At 56.3% G+C, this 20000-nt stretch overlaps 6 protein-coding genes across 6 annotated transcripts in view; 4 read left to right on the top strand and 2 right to left on the bottom strand.

Moving 5' to 3' along the window:
* Positions 1 to 4391, bottom strand: part of PTSG_06188 (syntaxin binding protein 2) — a 6131-nt gene extending 1740 nt beyond the window's left edge. The window contains exons 1-10 of the mRNA XM_004993023.1: positions 4181 to 4391; positions 3779 to 3979; positions 3372 to 3548; positions 2622 to 2761; positions 2201 to 2293; positions 1911 to 1959; positions 1539 to 1599; positions 971 to 1134; positions 580 to 732; positions 163 to 362 (exon numbers count right to left, since the gene is read on the bottom strand). Coding sequence (XP_004993080.1) covers positions 163 to 362; positions 580 to 732; positions 971 to 1134; positions 1539 to 1599; positions 1911 to 1959; positions 2201 to 2293; positions 2622 to 2761; positions 3372 to 3548; positions 3779 to 3979; positions 4181 to 4267 — 1325 coding nt within the window. The 5' untranslated portion in view covers positions 4268 to 4391. The remainder of the gene's footprint in view (positions 1 to 162; positions 363 to 579; positions 733 to 970; positions 1135 to 1538; positions 1600 to 1910; positions 1960 to 2200; positions 2294 to 2621; positions 2762 to 3371; positions 3549 to 3778; positions 3980 to 4180) is intronic.
* On the top strand, positions 4383 to 6427 carry PTSG_06187 (uncharacterized protein). Its single transcript, XM_004993022.1, has 4 exons — positions 4383 to 4842; positions 5172 to 5255; positions 5491 to 5631; positions 6017 to 6427. Exons 1-4 carry the CDS (start codon positions 4612 to 4614, stop codon positions 6077 to 6079), a joined length of 519 nt encoding a protein of 172 aa, XP_004993079.1. The 5' UTR covers positions 4383 to 4611; the 3' UTR covers positions 6080 to 6427.
* Positions 6428 to 6566: 139 nt separating this feature from the next.
* Positions 6567 to 13030, top strand: PTSG_06186 (uncharacterized protein). Its single transcript, XM_004993021.1, has 15 exons — positions 6567 to 7507; positions 7874 to 7993; positions 8202 to 8351; positions 8531 to 8650; positions 9055 to 9174; positions 9352 to 9471; positions 9610 to 9714; positions 9928 to 10047; positions 10268 to 10387; positions 10742 to 10861; positions 11050 to 11169; positions 11366 to 11515; positions 11726 to 11815; positions 12047 to 12166; positions 12401 to 13030. The coding sequence occupies exons 1-15, from the start codon at positions 6616 to 6618 to the stop codon at positions 12715 to 12717; spliced, it is 2784 nt and encodes a 927-aa protein (XP_004993078.1). The 5' UTR covers positions 6567 to 6615; the 3' UTR covers positions 12718 to 13030.
* Positions 13031 to 13149: 119 nt separating this feature from the next.
* On the top strand, positions 13150 to 15669 carry PTSG_06185 (guanine deaminase). The gene is made up of 3 exons (XM_004993020.1): positions 13150 to 13317; positions 13638 to 13936; positions 14318 to 15669. Exons 1-3 carry the CDS (start codon positions 13273 to 13275, stop codon positions 15288 to 15290), a joined length of 1317 nt encoding a protein of 438 aa, XP_004993077.1. The 5' UTR covers positions 13150 to 13272; the 3' UTR covers positions 15291 to 15669.
* Positions 15670 to 15723: 54 nt separating this feature from the next.
* On the bottom strand, positions 15724 to 16923 carry PTSG_06184 (uncharacterized protein). The gene is made up of 2 exons (XM_004993019.1): positions 16502 to 16923; positions 15724 to 16298 (listed from the first exon to the last, which is right to left on the bottom strand). The coding sequence occupies exons 1-2, from the start codon at positions 16835 to 16837 to the stop codon at positions 15777 to 15779; spliced, it is 858 nt and encodes a 285-aa protein (XP_004993076.1). The 5' UTR covers positions 16838 to 16923; the 3' UTR covers positions 15724 to 15776.
* A 315-nt stretch (positions 16924 to 17238) lies between these two features.
* Positions 17239 to 20000, top strand: part of PTSG_06183 (laccase 1) — a gene marked incomplete at its 5' end in the record, with an annotated part of 4116 nt that continues 1354 nt past the window's right edge. Inside the window, 2 exons of the mRNA XM_004993018.1 lie at positions 17239 to 17508; positions 17779 to 19955. Coding sequence (XP_004993075.1) covers positions 17239 to 17508; positions 17779 to 19955 — 2447 coding nt within the window. The remainder of the gene's footprint in view (positions 17509 to 17778; positions 19956 to 20000) is intronic.

The raw sequence follows: 20000 nt of genomic DNA, 5'->3' as shown, positions 1-20000 counted from the left end.
GAGAGTAACATCAAAACGCTGCGCTAAGACAAACCAGCCACACCCACCAATTGAAGAACACATCGACCCTCATTTCCCCCCCCCCTCAAACATTGCACACACACACACACACACACACACACACACCAACATACACAACACAACACAACACGCATTCCCCACCTCCGCGGCTCCGGGATGTTTGCGTTGTCGAGCAAAGTGTCAAGCTCGCGCTTGGAGGTTCCGCCCTTTGCCAGGACACACATCATGGCACAGCGCAGGCGGTCCTCAATGGACAGACTGCGGTCAATCAGCACAGACGAGATCTCGTTGATGACGTCTTTCACCGGCGTACCGTCAGGCTCCTCCCGGCACAGGATGTTCTGAAGGGGGGCGTTGGAGGGGGCAAGGGGTGGTCGGTTGAGGAGGGAAGGTGGGTTTGGTTGGTAGAATCAGCTTTCCTGTGAGTGTCACGGCTATGGCGGCGGCTGCCCCAAAACACACACACACACACACAGGCACAAGTACACACACACACACACACACACAGGCACAAGTACACAGGCACGCACGCACACATCAAATAAAAAAGCAGCGAACCTGCTCTGCGCGCGTGCACTCCTCGACGGCAGAGGAGAATGCCTTGTTGATCTTGGTGGACATGTCAATGTGTACGCTGAACATCTGCGTCTTCTCGCGGTGCTGTGGCAGCGCCTTGAGCAAATCCTTCAGCGCCTTCGTGCTCTCAGACGCCTGCACAGCCAAATATGGTGGCGGCGGTGGTTGTTGAAGCGATGGTCGTGGTGATGGTGGCGGCGGTGAGTCGCATTTGTGTGGGAAGAAAACAGTTCTGATGAGATGTCTAAAGAGAAACAAAGTACAGCTCACCACAAACACACCACAGCACAGCACAACAAACAACACACCACAAACGCAACACAGCACACCCTTTTGCTCCATTCACACAATTCCGGTGCAATGGTGTGCATACCTCGCCCTTGGGCAGGCCCTGCGTGCGCTTTGCTTCGTCCGAGAATGCCTTGAACTTCTCCGTGACCTCGCGAAAGACCTCTGAGATGTGGCGGTGGCGGAAGGCAACCCACAGGTCGTCGCTCTCGTCCAGCCGAACTTGCTTCCGCGACGCGCGCCCCGCACCTGCACACGCACACCCGGACGTGTGTGTGTGTGTGTGTGTGTGTGTGTGTGTGTGTGTGTGTGTGTGTGTGTGTGTGTGTGTGTGTGTGTGTGTGTAGGGGGGGGGGACGTGTATGAGTGTGAATGTGTGGGTGTGAATGAACGAGAGAGGGGGTGGGAGAGTGAGTGAGTGAGTGAATGAACGAGAGTGAGTGAGTGAGTGAGTGAATGAACGAGTGTGTGTGTGTGTGTGAGTGAGTGTGTGTGTGTGAATGTGATTCCATGTGTGTTTGTGCATTTGTAATTTACAACACGGTCGGCTGCACTTCATCACAAAGCAGGTCACACAGAAACATGGGAAGTATGGTGCATTTCGTGCCATGTCCACAAGGGCACACGTGTCCCCATCCCCGGCTTTGACGCACCATCGCGGAACTCGAACGAGTACATGCCGTTCTTGATGTCCAGCAGGTCAAAGCACGCCGCCTGCACAGCCGCGCGTACGGGTGAGAGAGATTGAGTGAGTGAGTGAGTGAATGAGCGAGAGAGGGGGTGAGCATGTGTGTGCATGCATGTATGTGTGTGTGTGTGAGGAATTGAGTGAGTGAGTGTGTGTGTGTGTGCATGTATGTATGTGCGTGTGCGTGTGTGTGTGCGTGTGTGTGTGTGTGTGTGTGTGTGTGTGTGTGTGTGTGTGTGTGTGTGAGTATGACGACGACGACAACTTGGGACAGACGTGGAGCTTATGCGCGCAAGAACCGCAGTAGTGTCAGAAAGAAGCAGGTTATCTATCTTACGCCAAACCTAAGTTGAGCACAGGCCTCCAGTCCCGGACCAAATGCCAAACTGAGATGGCGAGGGACATAAAGGGCAAGACAAGAACGTCGTCCCCCATGCCGACCTTTCAGTTAGATTTTCGTTACGGCTCTAACCCTACACCGCGCTCATCCCACTGCCGACGGGCAGGTCAGCCAATAGCAACCTCTATTCTCGTGACCCTGCAGACCTGTGATCGCTTAGGTGCCAGCTTGTATAAGCCCTACCCTCCCTCTTTGTGTTTGAGATTGTAAAACCATGAAACGCGAACTCAAGCGCTGTGCAGCACACCGCAGCACACCGCAGCACACCGCAGCACACCGCAGCGATGGGGAGGATGAGGACAAAGGACGAAGAACTAGCTCTTGTGAAGACAGGAAGACAGGAAGGGAGAAGAGAAGCAGCGTCGAAGTGCCTGTGCGCTGGCAGTGGCGGTTGTGGTTGTTGTGGTTTGTGCGCTCAGCTCTCTGGAGAAACTGTCAAGATTTCATCCAATTCTCCACAACCACCGAACACAGACACACACACAGACACACACAGACACACACACACACACACACACACACACACAGACACAGACACACAGACACACACACGACACACACACACACACACACACACACACACACACACACACACACACACAAAACAACACAACACACACACGCATGCACACACAATACCAACTCCACCTTGGGCATCGGACGACGGGCCGCTCCTTGAGAGTTTCGCAGAGGGTGAGCACCTGCGCGGCGATGCCGTCAATGTCAAACGCGGGCGCGTGCGGCGAGTAGCACGAGTACAGCCCGTCTGGGCGGTCAAGCGTAAACACCTGGCAGTGGTGGTGATGGTGGTGGTACGGAAACAAGTGGTGAATACGGTGGTGGTAGTTGTGGAGGCGGTGGAGAACGATGACGAGAAGAAGTGATGGCGGTTGGCCGGGCGGAGGGGAGAGAAAAGAGGAATGTGGAGCAGGGGTGGGGGTAGGGAACACGTGCTGACACACACACACACACACACACACAGACACCACACACACACACACACACACACACACACACACACACACACACACACACACACACACACACACACACACACACACACACACACACACACACACACACACACACACACCACACACACACACACACATACACTCACACACACGTACACACTCACACACTCACACACACACACACTCTCTCTCTCTCTCATGTGCACACACACATACGCACGCGCACACACACATACGCACGCACACACATTCTCTTATACGCACACACACTCACGCACTCAACACATACGCACGCGCACACACACATACGCACGCACACACATTCTCTTATACGCACACACACTCACGCACTCAGTCACTCATACGCATGCACACGCACGACACGCGCTTCTAATTGCACATTGTGTGGCAGACAAGGACGCACCCTTGCTTCGATGGGCTTGAAGAGGATGTTCACCTCCTTCAGCGTCTTCACGTGCTTGACCACGCGTGGGCGGGCAAGCTTTGCCAACAGTGGCTGAGGGCACGGCGTCAGGAAGAAGATGTGCACCGCCTTGTACAGCGGGCGAGGCGTGATGTCGTCCACAATCCGCTGCACATTCTGTGACGCAGAAGGAGAAGCAGCAGCAGGAGCAACGGTCACCGTGAGAAGGAAGGGAGTGTGGGTGAGTGCCAGAGTCCAAGCGCATTGCGTCAGTACCGTTGCTTGGACAAGGGGATGAAGCCCAACACAAGGAGCAACATCATACGCACACGCACACACATGCACAAGCACGGACACACACACACACACACACACGCACACATGCACATGCACACATGCACACGCACCTCCTCGGTTGGGAGGCAGAGGTAGAGGGCGTGAAAGTCGGGAATCTCCTTGCGAGACTTGTTGATGCCTTCCACGACGGTGATGCCTTCTTGAATGACCTCCGACATGCGATAACACGACGACAGGATGTGCAGCGCCGTGTCGTCCACCACCAACACCTTCCACAGATCGCCTTCCTCCACTTTGATGCCATGCAGCACCTGTCACAAAACAAAACAAAGGGAGGGGGGTTTCACAGTTTGGGAAGTTGGGAAGAGACAAGACACAGTGAGGGTGAGGGTGGGGCAAAATACAACGAGGCACAAGAGAAGCGGAGAGCAAAGGCGAAGAAATCGGGGCACACACACACACACACACACACACACACACACACACGCACACGCACGAGCACAAACACGCACCTCATCGCGGATCTTTGCTTGAACGATGGCCTTGAGGGAGAACTGCTCCAGCTCCTCCCGTGAGGGACCTCCAAGAGACAAGGACATGTTGACGTGGTGCGAGTTCACGCGATGCGGTGCACGTTAGCTTTGGTGCGTGGTGCTGCGTGTGTGGGGGTTTGCTGAGTGGACGCGCTGCTTGCTTGCTGCGTCATTTGTGGGTGCCTGAAATTGCCGAACTTTTGCGAACATCATACTAAACTTTTCGTCTTCCACCTCAGCGCAGCAGCAGCAGCAGCATTCACAACAAACACAAACACGACCTGCTCCCTTCTCCTTGCGTGTTTGTTCGACCAGACTGCTCACTGAGACGACAACGACAGCACACAGGCAGAGAGCCTTGAAAGACTGGTGTCTTTGATTGTCACACTCTTCAACCAACAAAGGCTAAGATGGCGAAGCGCACGCGCAGTGACGGATTCCGTCGCACAGACATCGACAAATTCGATGAGGACAAGTACCACGACGAGGTTGAGGCGAGCCAGGTTGACAGCGCGCTGGCATCGCAGATGCAGAAGGAGGCAATTGGCCTGCTCAACGGCGGAAAGAAGGCAGAGGCCCTCAAGGCAGCGCTCAAGTCTCCTCCCCTTTCTTATCGCACAGCTCAACCCGACCCCGTCAAGGTGTGTGTGTGTGTGTTTGTTTTGTGTGTTAGTTTTGTGTGTGTGTGTGTGTGTGTTTTTGTGTTATGTGCGCGGTTGTGCGTGTCTTGTATGTGTGCATGTCTTCTGTTATCCGTGCGTTTGTGCGTGACTTGTGTTGTGTGTGCGTGTGAGCATGACTTGTGTTATGTGTGTGTGTGTGCTTGAGTCTTCACATGCTCTTGCTCGGACAGCAGGCGTTTCGTACATTGTTTGCATGCATGGATTGAGGCGCTGTGCAAGCGTGTGTGGATTGGGTTGCGTGCTAACACAACACAAACCAACATTGTCGTTCTGGGGACGGGGTGCAGGTGGAGTACCTCAAGGTTGTGCTTGACATTCTCGGAGCATTTAAGTCCACGGAGGTGGCAGCCGCCGTCAAGGAGTTGTCACAGGTGTGTAAAGCTGTTGTTCTTGTTCTTGGTCTTGGTCTTGGTCTTGTTCTTGTTCTTGTTCTTGTTCTTGGTCGTGTTCTTGGTCTTGTTCTTGGGCTTGTTCTTGGTCTTGTTCTTGGTCTTGGTCTTGTTCTTGTTCTTGTTCTTGTCGCCTTACCTCGCGCACGCTCTCACTCGCACGCTCTCATGCGCATCAACCCCGCCCTCTCCCCCACGCACACCTGCACGTGTGCAGGACGAGTGCGATCTTCTGATGAAGTTTGTGTACCGCGGCATGGAGTACCTTGCGCGCCCCAACACGGCGGCGGCCAAGGCCATGGAGGAGGACGAGGCCCGCAGGGCTTACTCCAACATCCTCCTCACCTGGCACAAGCAGGTACGTGAATGTGCTGCGTTCGCTTGGTGTGTGTGTGTGTGTGTGTGATTGTGTGATTGTGTGTGTTGTCTTTTCTGTGTCCTGTGTATGTGTGTGTGTGTGTGTTTTGTCTGATCTGTGCGTTCGTGTCTCTTGTGTCTCTCTTTGTGTGTGTGCGCGCGCGCTTTATCTGAGTCTGCCCTCTCTCTGTGAGAGTTTGTGTCTTTGTGTTTGTGTCTACCCATGGACTGCCTGCCTGCCCGTGTACATGCTTGCACTTTCACGTGTGAGTTTCGAATCAACACATTTACTCACACCAACCAATGCAATGCAATGCAATGCAATGCACCCTCCTCCTCTCCTCCCCTCCTCCCCTCCCCCCCCCCCCGCGGGTTCACAAACACAGGCAACAGAGCACGGAGGCCTTGGCTGCGTTGTTCGCGCCATGGCGGACCGCAAAACCGTCTAACAAACCAACCAACCAACCCCCCTTCTCTCCCTCGCCGATCCCCTTTCCCTCCGTGCGTCGTTGCTCCCTGGCTTTCTTTCGCTTCTTCTCGTGCGTGCAAGTTGATGTGATACGTGCATGTGCCTGTATCTGTGTCTTGTATCGGTGTTGACGTGCATGCATGACCGCCAGAGCCATGCTGTGAGCGCTGCTTGTCTTCGATGTGTGTGCTTGTATGTGCATGAGTGAGTGTGTGTGTGTCTGTCTGTGTGTGTGTGTGTTCTTTTTGTGTACTTTTGTGTGCTGGTCTCTGTCGCTCCCCTTCTGTTTTGCTCCTCCACGCCTTGTTTTGTCACTGGCTGGGGCTGCTGCTGTCTTGGTTATCCCCACCCATCCCATTCATTACACAGCATAATGTACGCCACCCCCATTTCCCTGTGTGTGTGTGTGTGTGTGTGTGTGTCGCGATGTTTTGGTTTGATTCGATGACATTCGACAAGATGATGATGCAACCGCATTTTCCGCACTCAAACGCAATCAACAACAAGTGTCACCGAATGAGCGAAGAAACGAAACCAGCTGCTTCTGCGACGAAGCAAGACACCACGATGCCATCAGGAGACTCGACTGAGCAAGATGCGCACGCCAACGCCAGCGTCGACGAGGCCCATGATGGGGAGCGGCTCGTGTCCGTGCCGCTGCATGCGCGCGTGCGCTTGAATGTGGGCGGCGTGCTGTGCACGACCACGCTGGGCACGCTGACACAAGGCCGCGCCGCCGGCAGCAGGCTCGCAGAGACGTTTGGGGCCACAGACGAGCAGGGCAAGCGCGCGGTCGATGATGCGATGAGCGACGACGCGTTCTTCATTGACCGCGACGGCCACGTCTTCCAGCACATCTTGCACTGGCTGCGCACGGGTAACGTTCGCAGCGACCTCAAGAACGGGTGCAGCACGGCAAACGCCATGGCCCGCATCCGTGAGGAGGCCCTGTTCTATGGGCTGCCGAAGCTGGCAGACGCCGTCAAAGCGGAGATGGACACGCACGCCGCCGCCGACGCACAGCTCCTGGAGACGCTGCGGCTGGCGGAGAAGCAGCGTGCTGAGGCACGCTCCAAAGGGCCGCTGGTGACGAAGCAGCCCTCCTTTGACATGGACAACATCAAGGGCATCTCCCATGACGAGTTCATGGCCATTTACAACGACGCGCACCAGCGCACGGGCGTGGGCAGGTGCCCCGGCAGCGATCTCTCCGGCCTCGACCTCAACAACCTCAAGCTCGCTGGCTGGGACTTCCGTCACACGGTCTTGATCAACACCAATCTCAGCAACTCCGACCTACGTGGTGCCCGCCTCCCCAAAGCAGACATGACAGGTGCTGACCTCACAAACGCACAACTTGCCAACGCCCAGCTTTCGCACGCCATCATGAAAGGAGCGAAGCTCACCGGTGCGTGTGGTGTGCATTTGTGTGTGTGTGTGTATGTGTGTGTGTGTGTGTGTGTGTATGTCCTTGTGTGTATGTCCTTGTGTGTGTGTGTGTGTGTGTGTGTGTGTGCTTGTTCATGTGCACGTGTGCTTTTATGTAGGTGTGCTCTTGTGTGTGTGTGTGTGTGTGTGTGTGTGTGTGTGTGTGTGTGTGTGTGTGTGTGTGTGTGTGAGTGTGTGTGTGTAGTCATGTCATTTGCATGCACATGCCTGTGCGTATGTGTGTGACGCCTCCTTCCAAGTCGTTGCATTGCACACTGTGTTCGATTGCGTGCACGAACAAGCCAGCTTGCTGTGGCTGACCTCTCATCGGCACGCTTGCTTGCAGGCACGGATATGTCGCACGTGGACTTGACAACGACAACGCTGGACCGCACCACGTTTGAGAAAGTCAAGTTGTGCCACAGCAACTTGCAAGGGCTCGACCTCACCCTCGTCACAATCAAAGGTACACACACGCACAGCTGCTGTACGGGGATGCTGCTGAGGCGCGTGCATGCAAGCAATTCGTTGCCCAGAAAGACACGCACACGAGTGCGTGATCATGTCCCACAAGTGTGTCCGTGTACGAGTGCGCCCAAACACAAACGTGTGACCATACATGATTGTGTTTCCCACCCTCACATGTGTTCACTCACACCCGTTGTACCGTGCAGAGGCGGACTTTTCCAACGCGGACTTGAGCGGGGTGGTGCTGGTTGGCGTTGACCTGCGGGCGTGTGTGCTCACCGCCGCCACACTCAAGGAGGCTGATCTCAGCGGCTGTGACCTGCGCGGCTGCGATCTCACAAGCTGCGACCTTTCAGGTGCGACGAACGATCCAATGGGAAGAAGGAGGGGAATGATGAGTGTCACGACTGCTTGCTGCCGAAGTACAGGTGCCTCTTACGCTTCACCCCCTTGCTTTCGTGCCCTTTCTGCCAGCTCACACCAAGGCGTCTGATCTTGTCTTGTCTTGTCGTGCTTCTGCGTTGGCACCACACAGCTGCGGTATTGGATGGTGCGAAGTTGGAGGGCTGCAAGCTAGCTAATTCCACTCTCAAACACGCGTCCCTCGCACGTGCTGACTTGCATGGCTGTGACCTCAGTGGCCTTGACCTCACAGGTACAGAGAAGACACACCAAGCGTGCGCTCATGTATCATCACCCATTTATTTACTCACTCACGCATACACTCACTCACTCACTCACCCCTTCACTCACTCACTCACTCCTTCACTGACTCACTCACTCCTAGCACTCACTCCTTCACTCACTCACTCCTTCACTCACTCACTCCTTCACTCACTCACTCACTCCTTCACTGACTCACTCACTCCTAGCACTCACTCCTTCACTCACTCGCCCACTCACTCACTCACTCACTCACTCACTCACTCACTCCTTCACTGACTCACTCACTCCTAGCACTCACTCCTTCACTCACTCGCCCACTCACTCACTCGCCCACTCACTCACTCACTACTCACGCACTCACTGCTCACTCGCCCACGCGCCCACGCGCCAAAGGGACACGCCTGAATGGCGCAAATATCATGGGCGCAGACCTCACATTCTGCACGCTGACTGGCACCGACCTGAGTGGTTGTGATGTGCACGGCCGTGATTTCGCAGGCTTCGACCTCACAGGTGCGTTGTCATGTAGGGGTGTGACAGCAGTGCGTCGCACAGCAAACATGCTTCCACCTCCATGCCATTGAACACTTGTGCTCCGCCTACACTGACGGTCACATGTTCACGGTTACATGTTCACGGCCCTTGTTTGCTCGACAAACTGCTCGACATGGCTGCTTCCGGTACACTTAGGGGCAAGTTTCTGTGGCGCCAACGTGACCAACACGTCGTTCAAGGGCGCCAAGATGACCCGCATCAACCTCAGCAGATGCGACCTCCGTGACCACGACTTGTCCGGCTTTGATCTCACAGGTACACCCATCCACCATGCGTGCGACAACGCATCATTTGTGCTGATCAATGTCGCACTCACCTGCAGTGGTCACTCAACACAAACACGCTTGTTGCTGTTGACGCGAACACGGCTCAATACCACTCTGTCCCACACAGGTGCAAACCTTGCACACGCCAACCTGGACGACGTAGATCTTACAAACACCACGCTGGTTGGCGTCGATTTCAGCGGCTGTGACCTCTCAAACCGCGACTTTGAAGGTCCGTGCATGCAAGCAACTCTGACACAGACCGAACATCTATGTGTGCCTGTCTACATTCATATGTATGTGTGCGTGCGTCTCTCTCTGTGTGTGTGTGTGTGTGTGTTGGGGGGCACACCACTCTCTCAGCACGCCAACCAACGTCACCACTTATTGCTGCCTCCCCACCATTGGTAAATCACCTTTGTCACCACCTCAACGCATTTGCCAGGCGCTAACCTGACTGGTGCAAAGTTCACGCGTGCGGATCTGCTCACCACAAACCTCAAGACAGCAAACCTCTCAAACTGCGACCTCAGCCATCAGCACCTCAGTGGGCTGGACCTTGCCGGTGGGTTCTGTTGTCCTGTATGATGTCTTACATCTGGTTGGTCTGTATATGTTTGCTTGCAGGCAGACGAAGGCGCACACAACAGCACAACGACACACTTTGCACCCCGTGCTGTCACGTGGAAGAAATGTTGACTGATGTGTTACAACACCATCAACACTCACCGCGACTGCCACCACCTCTTCACCATCCACATCAACACCGTTGTTCTTGACACCAGACACGACGCTGGCCGGCGCAAACCTGACGGGGTCCATCATGATGGGGACGCTACTGCGGCGGTCAGACCTCAACCGCGCAAACCTGAGCGGCTGCGATCTTCGCGGTGCAGACTTTGCTGGTGTGTGCGCGCATGTGTGTGTGTGTGTGTGTGTGTGTGTGTGTGTGTGTGTGTGCCTGTGTGTGTGTGCCTGTGTGTGTGTGTGTGTGTGTATGTGCGTGTGTGTATACATCCGTGTTCGTGTGTCTGCCTGCCTGCCTGTCTGTCTGTCTGTCTGTCTGTCTGTCTCTGTGTCTGTGGGCTTCTACCCTCCTGTCTTCTGTCTATTGTGACACTGCGAACTGGGGCATTCTTTTGTTATATTTCGCCTCACCACCCGTTGTTTCCTTGGCTCGTTCCCTCCATCTCTCCCACAAATCACACCACGCATTCACCTCACTGGCCTTTTTATTGCTGACACGCCACGTGTGCCAGAGTCCCAGCTGCGTGGCATTGTCCTGAAGGACGCTAATCTTGTCGGTGCTGCTCTCTACAACGCGTCGCTCAGTGGCTGCGATCTCCGTGGTTGTGATCTCACAGGCTGTGACCTCACAGGTTGGTCATTGCCATCAGTCTGTGTGTCCGGGTGCCTGCGTGCCTGTGTGTGTGTGTGTGTGTCTGTGTGTGCCTGTGTGTGTCTGTGTGTGTGTGTGTCCTGTGACGTGCGTCTCGTAGGTGATTGCCCTGTCATCTCTTCATCGTGTGTTACCATTGCTCGCCCTCATGGTGACACCATCCACCAGAGTCGAACTTGAGCGGTGCGTTGTTAACAAACGCGTGCCTCACCGGGGCAACCCTGAAAAAAGCGGACATGAGCAACTGCGATCTGCAAGGCCACGACCTGAGCGGTTGCGATTTGACAGGCATGTTTTGGCACATGTGAGGGGCGTTCGCCCGCTCGGTTGTCCACGCTCACCGTCCTCGCCATTTCACTTTCCGCTGCACCTCCCACTCCGTCTTCATGCGAACTCACTCACTTGTTTGCTGCTCCCTCAATGCCCTCCGCTCACACCCACCATAACCAACGCGTACACCGGTTTCTTTCTTTCGACAACACAGAGTGCAACCTAACCAGCTGTAACCTGCAAGGAGCCAACTTGTACAACGCCAATATGCAGGATGCCACGCTCAAGGCCTGCAGTTTGCTTGGCGCAAACCTACGCGAAGCAAACCTCAACAACTGTGACATGCACATGCATGACTTGCGAGGTGTGACAGCCGAGATGACATTGCGCATACCACCATTCTTGCTACGCCCTGCTCTTGCCACCCACGCAACCACGCTTGTGCTGGGTCCCGTCGTCAAACGATGCCATGCAAGGCACTGTGGGGTGCACTGCACTGTGCTGCTGTTACCAGCTCAATCTGACAAGTTCGGGTGTGCCATCTCACTCGACCTTCTTGTTGTCTGTTTTGCAGCGACGGACTTAAGCGACGCAAACCTCCGAAACACAAACCTGTGGGGCGCCAACCTTGAGGATGCCTGTCTCAGCAGCTGTGACCTTCGAGGTGATCTTGATGCCTCGAATAACTGACCTCCGTCCTAAATTTGCCCGTAGCCATTTGCTGCCTTCTTGCGTTCACACGTATGATGATGCAACATTTCCATCCCATCTCTTTACATGTCAACTCTTCGCTACATTCGTGCTCCCAGATGATTTGTGTCTTCAACTCATCTCCCTCATCTCCCGCATGTGCTGTTTTGTTTCTGCTGGTATCGCTTTCTTGCTTTGGCACCAGGCGCGCGGCTTGGCAAGGCAAACCTTACCCGCACAGACCTTGACGACGCAACACTGGTGCAGGCTGACTTTAGTGAATGTGATCTCACCGGTTTTGACTTCAGCGACTGCGACATGTCAGGTGAGGCTCTGCGTGCGTGTGTGTGTGTGTGTGTGTGTTGGGGGGGGGGGTGATGAAGGGATACGTGTGAGCTCAAGGTCTGTTTCGCACAGCGCCCTTGAAGCCTTGAAATCGCGAAAGCTGGCACAACTACACGCACTCACTCGCACACACACACACACACACACACACACACACACACACACACACACACACACACACACACACACACACACACACACACACACACGATAGGGTGTGGCTTCAACAAGTGCAACCTCAAAGGTGCCAACTTGAGCAACAGCAAGATGGGCGGCTCGAGCCTGAAGCACGCCATTTTGGCCCACGCCCGCCTGCAGAACACCATCCTCAACAAGGCCATCCTGCAATTTGCAGACCTCTCGTATGCATATCTTGACGGTGCGAAGCTCCAAGCAGCAGACTTGTCCCACGCCAACCTGCTGGGCGCGACGTTCACAAACACAGATCTCCGCTCTGCCGTGCTCAAGGACTCCGTGCATGACAACGTCAACTTTGAGAACGCAAACATGACTGGCGTTGTTTGGATGTAATAATGTGCTTATGTGCATGTGAGATGTGGATTGATTGTTTGTTTCTTGTTTGATTGTGCCGTGTCACAACACCCTCAGATCCCTCTTCCTTGCTTCCCTGCCTCCCCTTCAAGCTGAGTGCAGCGCTTCCAGGCTTCCTGTTCTCTCAAGCTCTCTTGTTGTTACTACTTTACTAGGGTGCATTCATTGCCCAATCAACACCGCGCGTTTTCGCTTTGGGTGTTGTGCAACATCAAACCCCCCTGTACAACAACACTGCCCTTGTGGTCTTCTTGGTCTTCTTTCCGCCGGGAGAGAGCACTCACATCAATCCTTTCAAGCAAGCAAGCAAAACGCAGCAAATCGCCACGCCCTGCTCGGCAGAGACAAAACATGGCGGGAAAATGGCAGGCCCGCTTGTTACTTGCCGTTCTTCTGTGGTTTTGCAGTTTTTGGTCCCTTTTCCTTCTCGACATTCATCAATCTCACACACACACAAACAACAGGAAGACACACATACACACGACCGCGACCTGGCAGCCAGTGAAGCAAGCACCAACGACTCTCAAGAGCATCATGCCTCGGCACGCATATCGCGCCTCATTGCTTGACTTTCATCAAGTCAGTCACTTGTCATGAGGAGATGCATAGACAGTGGGTGTGGCGACCGCTGTGCGTTGCCGTTTTCGATGTTGCAATCCAACAACACACGCCCATGTACACTACGAACCGTATTAACAACTCGGGGGCACACACACACACACACACACACACACTTGCTAACACACACACTTGCTAACACACACACTTGCTAACACACACACACACACACACACTCGCAAACACACACGCACACACACTTGCAAACACACGCACACACACACACACACACACACACACACACACACACACACACACACACACACACACACACAACGCAGGATGCCACGAAGGTTGGGCTTGATGGAGACGGTGCCAAGGTTGCGAGCCACATTCGGTTCGTGGACGACGGCCTGTTGATCGTGGAAGATGGCAAGATTGCGTACGCTGGCGCCTTTGAGGAAGAGCTCATCAACGGCGACACTGTCCATGACTTTCGAGGGAAGATCATCTGCCCCGGCTTCATCGACACACACATCCATTATCCGCAGATGGAGATGATCTGCGCTTACGGCGAGCAACTCCTCGACTGGCTCAAGACATACACCTTTCCCACCGAACGCAAATACAGCGACAAAACGTATGCATTCTGTGTTTGCGCGCGCGCGTGTGTTTGTGTTTGTGTGTGCGTGCGTGCGCGCGTGTGGGTGTGTTTTTGTGTGCGTGCATGTGTGTGTGCGCGCGTACGTGTTTGTTTGTGTGTGTGTGTGTGTGTGTGTGTGTGTGTGTGTGTGTGTGTGTGTGTGTGTGTGTGTGTGTGTGTGTGTGTGTGCATGTGTGTGTGTGTGTGTGTGGGTGTGTGGGTGTGTGTCTCCTGTGCTATGCACGCTCAAGCACAATGCAAAGCCGCCACTCTTTCCTGTTCCAGGACTACACGTGCCCTTTTCTCCCAACTCACCGCAACCTTCCGCAAGCTACCGCACCTCACAACATCCCCCCTGCCTCGTCATCCACCCTCCAGGTATGCCCGGGAGATGGCGATGATCTGCATCCGGGAGCTGTTCAAGAACGGCACGACGACTGCCGCGGTGTTCTGCACGGTGCACCCGGAGTCTGTGGACGCCTTCTTTGAGGTGGCGGAGACACACAACATGCTTGTCATCGCGGGGAAGGTGCTCATGGACCGCAACGCACCAGAGTACCTGCAAGACACGCCGGAGCGCGCATACGACGAGAGCAAGGCGCTGATTGAGAAGTGGCATGGGCGTGGGCGCTGCCTGTATGCGATTACGCCGCGCTTCGCGCCAACATCGACTGCCGCGCAGCTGGAGGCGGCCGGACGCCTGCGCCGCGAGTTCCCGGACGTGTTTGTGCACACGCACCTGGCGGAGAACAAGGCAGAGGTGGAGTGGGTACAGGAGTTGTTCCCAGAGGCGCGCAGCTACTTTGACGTGTACAAGCGGTTTGGCCTAACGGGCCGCCGGTGCATCTTCGCCCACTGCATCCACCTGGACGACACGGACATGCACGAGTTCAGCGACAGCCGCAGCGTGGCGGCGTTCTGCCCCACGTCCAACCTGTTCCTCGGGAGCGGCCTGCTGCCGCTACAGAGGATGCGCGAGATGCACGTGTTGCTCACGCTCGGCACCGACGTGGGCGCCGGCACAAGCTTCAGCATGTTCCAGACCTTCCACGATGCATACAAGGTGTCACAGCTGCAGGGGGCGAAGTTGAGTGTGGAGGAGGGCCTGTACATGGCCACGCTCGGGGCTGCGCACGCGCTTGGGCTTGACGACCGCATCGGCAACCTGGACGTCGGCAAGGACGCCGACTTTGTGATGCTGGACCCCACGGCGACGGAACTGCAGCAGCTGCGGTGGGCCACGCCGAGCCCGCTGTCGGACCGCCTGTTCACTTTGTTCATGCTGGGGGACCACCACAACATCTTCCGCACCTACGTCCACGGCGCAGAAGTGTACGCTCGCTCCTCCTGAGCGCGTGTACCTGTGCCTGTGCCTGTGTCGGTGTGGGTGCGATTGTGCGTGTTATGATGAAGCACGTGTGTGTCCATTCGACATGTCATCTTTGAGTTGAATCACGGCCCGCACGATATTTGAATGTGTTGTGCTGTGATCCTGTGCACTTGCTGCCCTCAGCTCGCTCTGCTCTTCTTTGGGCGCTTCGAGCTCTCTTCGTTGTCATTGTGCAAGTAATTTGTGGGTTTGTTGGCTGTTTACTACTGGGTGTGCTTCGGCTGAGGCGAGCACGTCAAGTCGGGCGGCTCAGGACACGCACATACAGACGGACACAGACACAAGACCTCACTGCGTCACATCACATCACATCATGTCACATCACATCAAACAAGCAAACAGAGATATAGAGGACTGCCTGTAATGCAACTACACAGCCCATGCAATCAAACGCAGACCGTCAGGAGAAGGAAGAACAGACGCATGCGCCATTGTGCAGGCATTCATTCACGACTGCGTGCGAAGGTTAGGGTGGTGGAAGCACTGAGTGCGGAACAGCTTGCGCGGGTGGTTGCCGTAGCCGCCCATGCTGCGGTGCATGCACGTCTTGTTGTCCCACAGCACGAGGTCGCCCTTGGTCCACTTGTGGTAGTACACGTACGGCTCCCTGTCGAGGTGGGCGAGCACGCGGCCGATGATGTCGCGCGACTCCTCCTTGGTCTTGCCCTTGATCGTGACGTTGCCGTTTCCAGGGTACAGCGACTCGATGCCGGACTCGTCGTGGTTGAAGATGATGGAGTGAAGGGCAACGGGGAAGCGCTCGTCGTCCTCCTTCAGGCTGGAGAAGTCCGGGATCTTGCGGGCATCCACCTCAATCTGCAGGCCCTCGAGCTCCTTGCGCAGCTCGGGATCCATCTGCTGCAGCGCAAGCACCGTGTCGGCAAAACCCGTATCGCCGCCCTCCTCTGGCACAATCACAGAGTAAAGGAAGTTCATCACGTACTCGCGGGGCGCAACCCAGAAGTTGCCCTGTGAAGCATAGTAAACAGCAACAGCAGATCGCACCGGTGCGAGGCAGCCAGTGAAGCAAATTGGCATTTTGTGAGTGGGTGGGTATGTACGGAGGCGGTCAACGTTTGATGTCCGAAGCACTGTGGATGGAGGAAAAACAAGAGCAAGAACACATTTTGAGCGTGGGTGGTGCAAGGAGAACATGATTCTGCCAAACTCACGTCTTGGTGCCAGTACTCGGCAGCCTTGTTGTTTGGAATGATGGTGCCATCCGGGCGCATGTTGGAGACGACGGTGACGCGCGGCTGAGACTTGGCTTGGTGGCCAAACGCCATCTCGCTTGGCAGATCCACGGGTGCACCAAACAGCTCTGCGATGCGCGCCATGTCTTCTTCTTCCAAATCCTGCTTGGGAAGCACAACGACGCTGTACTTGAGGACAGCCTCCCGCACCTTCTCCGCGCCCTCTGGCGTGAGCGTCTTCATGTCGATGCCCTCAAGGACATGGCCGATGCGGCGCGGCGGCTGCTGCTGTTTTGCATCTGCAGTCGTGGACATGGCTGGGGCTGGTGGTGGTATGTGGTGGTCTGGTTGTTAGTGGGGGGTAGTGGGGGGAGCTGGGAGAGAATGCACGCGCCTTGAAGCGTTCTGCTGTGCTTGCTTGTTTCCCCTCCGTTGGAACGATGTTTGTATGGGGTTGCGAAGTCGACAGTGCACAATCCAACCAATTTGCTCATTCATGCAGGTCAGCACGTTGAAGTGTGAAAGTGCTGATACCCAAGAATTGTGAAATGCTCCATATGGGGAAGTGGCGTTGGAGCGATGCCTGAAAAAATTATGCCTGCATGCAGAGGCAGGCTGGACGGAGGTCGCGGATAGATCACTTGCTTTTCTGCTTGACATGAAGAACAGCAAAACACACGACATCTCGCACATTCTTTGGCCGTCCGTTGTGAATCATGCGTTGGTGCGTGGCGTCGTTTGGTGTGCTTCTGCTTGTCGTCGTCGCGGGCACGCAGCTGCGACACGCGGTTGCGGCGGTGGTGGAATATGATCTCGTGGCACAGTATGCTTTTGTGGAGACCGAGCACCACCCCATCTACGCCTCAAGCATCAACGGCACCGTCCCTGGCCCTGAACTTCGCGTGAAGCGCGGCGACCGCCTTGTCGTGCACCTGCACAACAAGTTTGCCACCGAAGGCGTGTCCATCCATTGGCATGGTCTCGAGGTGTGTGTGCCTTTGTGCGTGTGTGTGTGCGTCTTGGTGCGTGCGTGCGTGTGTGTGTGTCTTTGTGTGTGCGTGTGCGTGTCTTTGTGTGTGTGTATCTCGTGTATGTGATTGCTTGCGTGATTGTTGCCTGTCCCCTGTGTGGCATGCGAGGCTTTGCCACGTCCATCCACACACGCACGCGCGCACACACACACACGCACACACACACACACACACACACACTCGCCCACCCACTCAATCCAATCGCCTTGTTCCTTCTCCATGCAGGTGCGCGATGCCATCAACATGGATGGCGTGGTGGGCCTAACACAGTGCGCGGTGCCACCAGGAGAATCCATGACGTACGAGTTTGTCATCACAGACGAGGCGGGCACATACTGGTATCACACACACGCGGGCATCGACCGCGTCGCAAGCCGTGGCCTCATTGGCGCCTTCATCATTTTGCCCGCAGATGACGAGGTGGATCCCCACGCACCGCTGTATGACGAAGACATCACGCTCCCGTTCGGTGACCTGTTTGAAGAAGCCACATACGCCCTCTTCCTGCAAAACTCTGGCAGCAAGCTGCCCTCATCCTCCCATGCACCGGACGGCACGAGCGTGGGGACCTTCCGCTGGTGGACGGGCCACGTGGCGGGCCAGCCCAACCGCAGGTTTGTCCTCGACGTGGAGCAAGGCAAGCGGTACCGACTTCGCCTCCTCAACATTGGCGAACTGTACGCGTTCTCGGTCTGCGTCGACAACCACAACCTGACCGTCATTGCCGCGGATGGCTCCAACACCGAGCCGTACGAGGCAGAGTGCGTGCAGCTGCACGTGGCGGAGCGCTTCGACGTCATCCTTGAAGCCAACCAGCCGGTCGACAACTACTGGCTCCGCTTCAAGCTGACGGAGGACCCAGCCCAGTTCTCCAACGAGCTGCTGGGCGTCGTGCGCTACACGGGCGCGCCCGCCGACGCCTCGCCAACCACCACAACGTCCCCGCGGCTGCAGCAGAAGACGGTCAACTGCTTCGATGCGGGCGCAACACCAGAGCAGGCACCTGACACGTGCATCCCTGTCACAGCGCTGAACCCGTTGTTGAGCCGCCCCGCGATGGAGAAGCCAACCGCGTTCTCACATGAGGCCGAGTTCATCTTTGTGCCTCCACCGTCCTTTGGCCACTTTACGCACGTTCGTGACTTTTCCCACGGCATTGACAACCCCATGACGCAGACAGCCATATCCAGCAAACCTTTGCTACAGTTTGGCACGGAGGGCGACCACGTGCACCCGCACATCAACGCAATGTACTTCGACTACAACCAGACGATCCTGATGTACATGAGCCACCACAAGGACTCGACGCGCTTCACCCACCCAATGCACCTGCACGGCCACAAGTTCCACGTTGTTGGCGTTGGCTATCCCCGGAAGAACGGCTGCCGCTGGACCACGTGCGAGAAGCTGCCGATGCCGTCGCCAGAGTCGCTGCTGCACCCGTCGGAGGCCCCGCTCAAGGACACGGTGGTGATGCCAGCTGGTGGCTGGGTTGCCATTGCCTTCAAGGCAGACAACCCGGGCATGTGGCTGGCCCACTGCCACATTCCGCTGCACCGCGACGACGGCATGCTGTGGACGATGCTGGAGGCCGTCGACCGCATCCCTGAGAGGAACCTCAGCTTTGCCGGCTTTCCCAGCTGCAACAACACGGCCATTGCGCACACGGCAACAGCGTGCGACTGCTACGAGGACCGCGACGCCGTGCTTGGGCAGACGCCCCGCAGCGACTGGAAGTGCTCCGCCCACAGCTTGTGCCGGCACGTGTCGCCCCCCTTGCAAGGCAAGGCGGACCAGTCTGGGCAGGTGCGGTTTGGCACTCGACGCAACGAGACCCCGCACTGGATTGCGCTCGTCATCATCCTCGCCCTGTGTTTTGGCTTCATCTTCCTGTGCCGGTGGCTGAGCAAGCGACGGCTGGCGACGCCAGCAAATGCAAACACAGCGGCCTCTGCCACGCACGGCCACGGAAGCGGCCATGGAACCGGGCTGAGGGAGGATGCCGAGATCATTGCCGGCTCTCATGCCACGTCGCTGGCAGAGCCGCCGGCTGTGTCCCTGCGGTGGAAGGACCTGCGTGTGGTGTCGGCCAAGGGCAGCAAGCCGTTGCTGCGTGGCGTGAGCGGCGTAGCGCAGCCAGGGTGCATCACGGGGGTGGTGGGCGCGAGCGGTAGCGGCAAGACGGTGCTGCTGCGCACGCTGGCGGGCCACTCGGTTGGCATTGTGTGGGAGGCTGGGGAGATTGTGGTTGGCGACGTGCCCGTGCAGGCGCTGCGGGAGGAGAACAAGGCGGCGGTGCTGTCGTTTCTGCCGACGGTGGCCCCGATCCGCGGCGACCTGTCTGTGGAGGACAACATCAACTACTGCGGGGCGCTGCTGCTGACTAACGCCACGGAGGACGAGTACAGCCAGGCCCTTGAGGAGACGCTGGAGGGGCTGATGCTGAC

This window comes from Salpingoeca rosetta (assembly GCF_000188695.1).
Source record: "Salpingoeca rosetta unplaced genomic scaffold supercont1.14, whole genome shotgun sequence".
Classification (NCBI taxonomy): domain Eukaryota; class Choanoflagellata; order Craspedida; family Salpingoecidae; genus Salpingoeca; species Salpingoeca rosetta.
Note: the sequence above shows the minus strand (reverse complement) of the source record. Positions and strands in the feature narration are given on the sequence as shown.

Excerpts from the sequence above, each read along its gene's own strand:
- PTSG_06187 (XM_004993022.1), top strand. The coding sequence starts at position 4,612 with ATGGCGAAGCGCACGCGCAGTGACGGATTCCGTCGCACAGACATCGAC. Across the intron at positions 4,843-5,171 it reads CTCAACCCGACCCCGTCAAG|GTGGAGTACCTCAAGGTTGT; the intron begins GTGTGTGTGTGT and ends GACGGGGTGCAG. Across the intron at positions 5,256-5,490 it reads CCGTCAAGGAGTTGTCACAG|GACGAGTGCGATCTTCTGAT; the intron begins GTGTGTAAAGCT and ends GCACGTGTGCAG.
- PTSG_06186 (XM_004993021.1), top strand. The coding sequence starts at position 6,616 with ATGAGCGAAGAAACGAAACCAGCTGCTTCTGCGACGAAGCAAGACACC. Across the intron at positions 7,994-8,201 it reads CACCCTCGTCACAATCAAAG|AGGCGGACTTTTCCAACGCG; the intron begins GTACACACACGC and ends TGTACCGTGCAG. Across the intron at positions 10,862-11,049 it reads CACAGGCTGTGACCTCACAG|AGTCGAACTTGAGCGGTGCG; the intron begins GTTGGTCATTGC and ends ACCATCCACCAG.
- PTSG_06185 (XM_004993020.1), top strand. The coding sequence starts at position 13,273 with ATGCCTCGGCACGCATATCGCGCCTCATTGCTTGACTTTCATCAA. Across the intron at positions 13,318-13,637 it reads CATTGCTTGACTTTCATCAA|GATGCCACGAAGGTTGGGCT; the intron begins GTCAGTCACTTG and ends CACACAACGCAG. Across the intron at positions 13,937-14,317 it reads CGCAAATACAGCGACAAAAC|GTATGCCCGGGAGATGGCGA; the intron begins GTATGCATTCTG and ends TCCACCCTCCAG.
- PTSG_06184 (XM_004993019.1), bottom strand. The coding sequence starts at position 16,837 with ATGTCCACGACTGCAGATGCAAAACAGCAGCAGCCGCCGCGCCGCATC. Across the intron at positions 16,299-16,501 it reads CCGAGTACTGGCACCAAGAC|GGCAACTTCTGGGTTGCGCC; the intron begins GTGAGTTTGGCA and ends TATGCTTCACAG.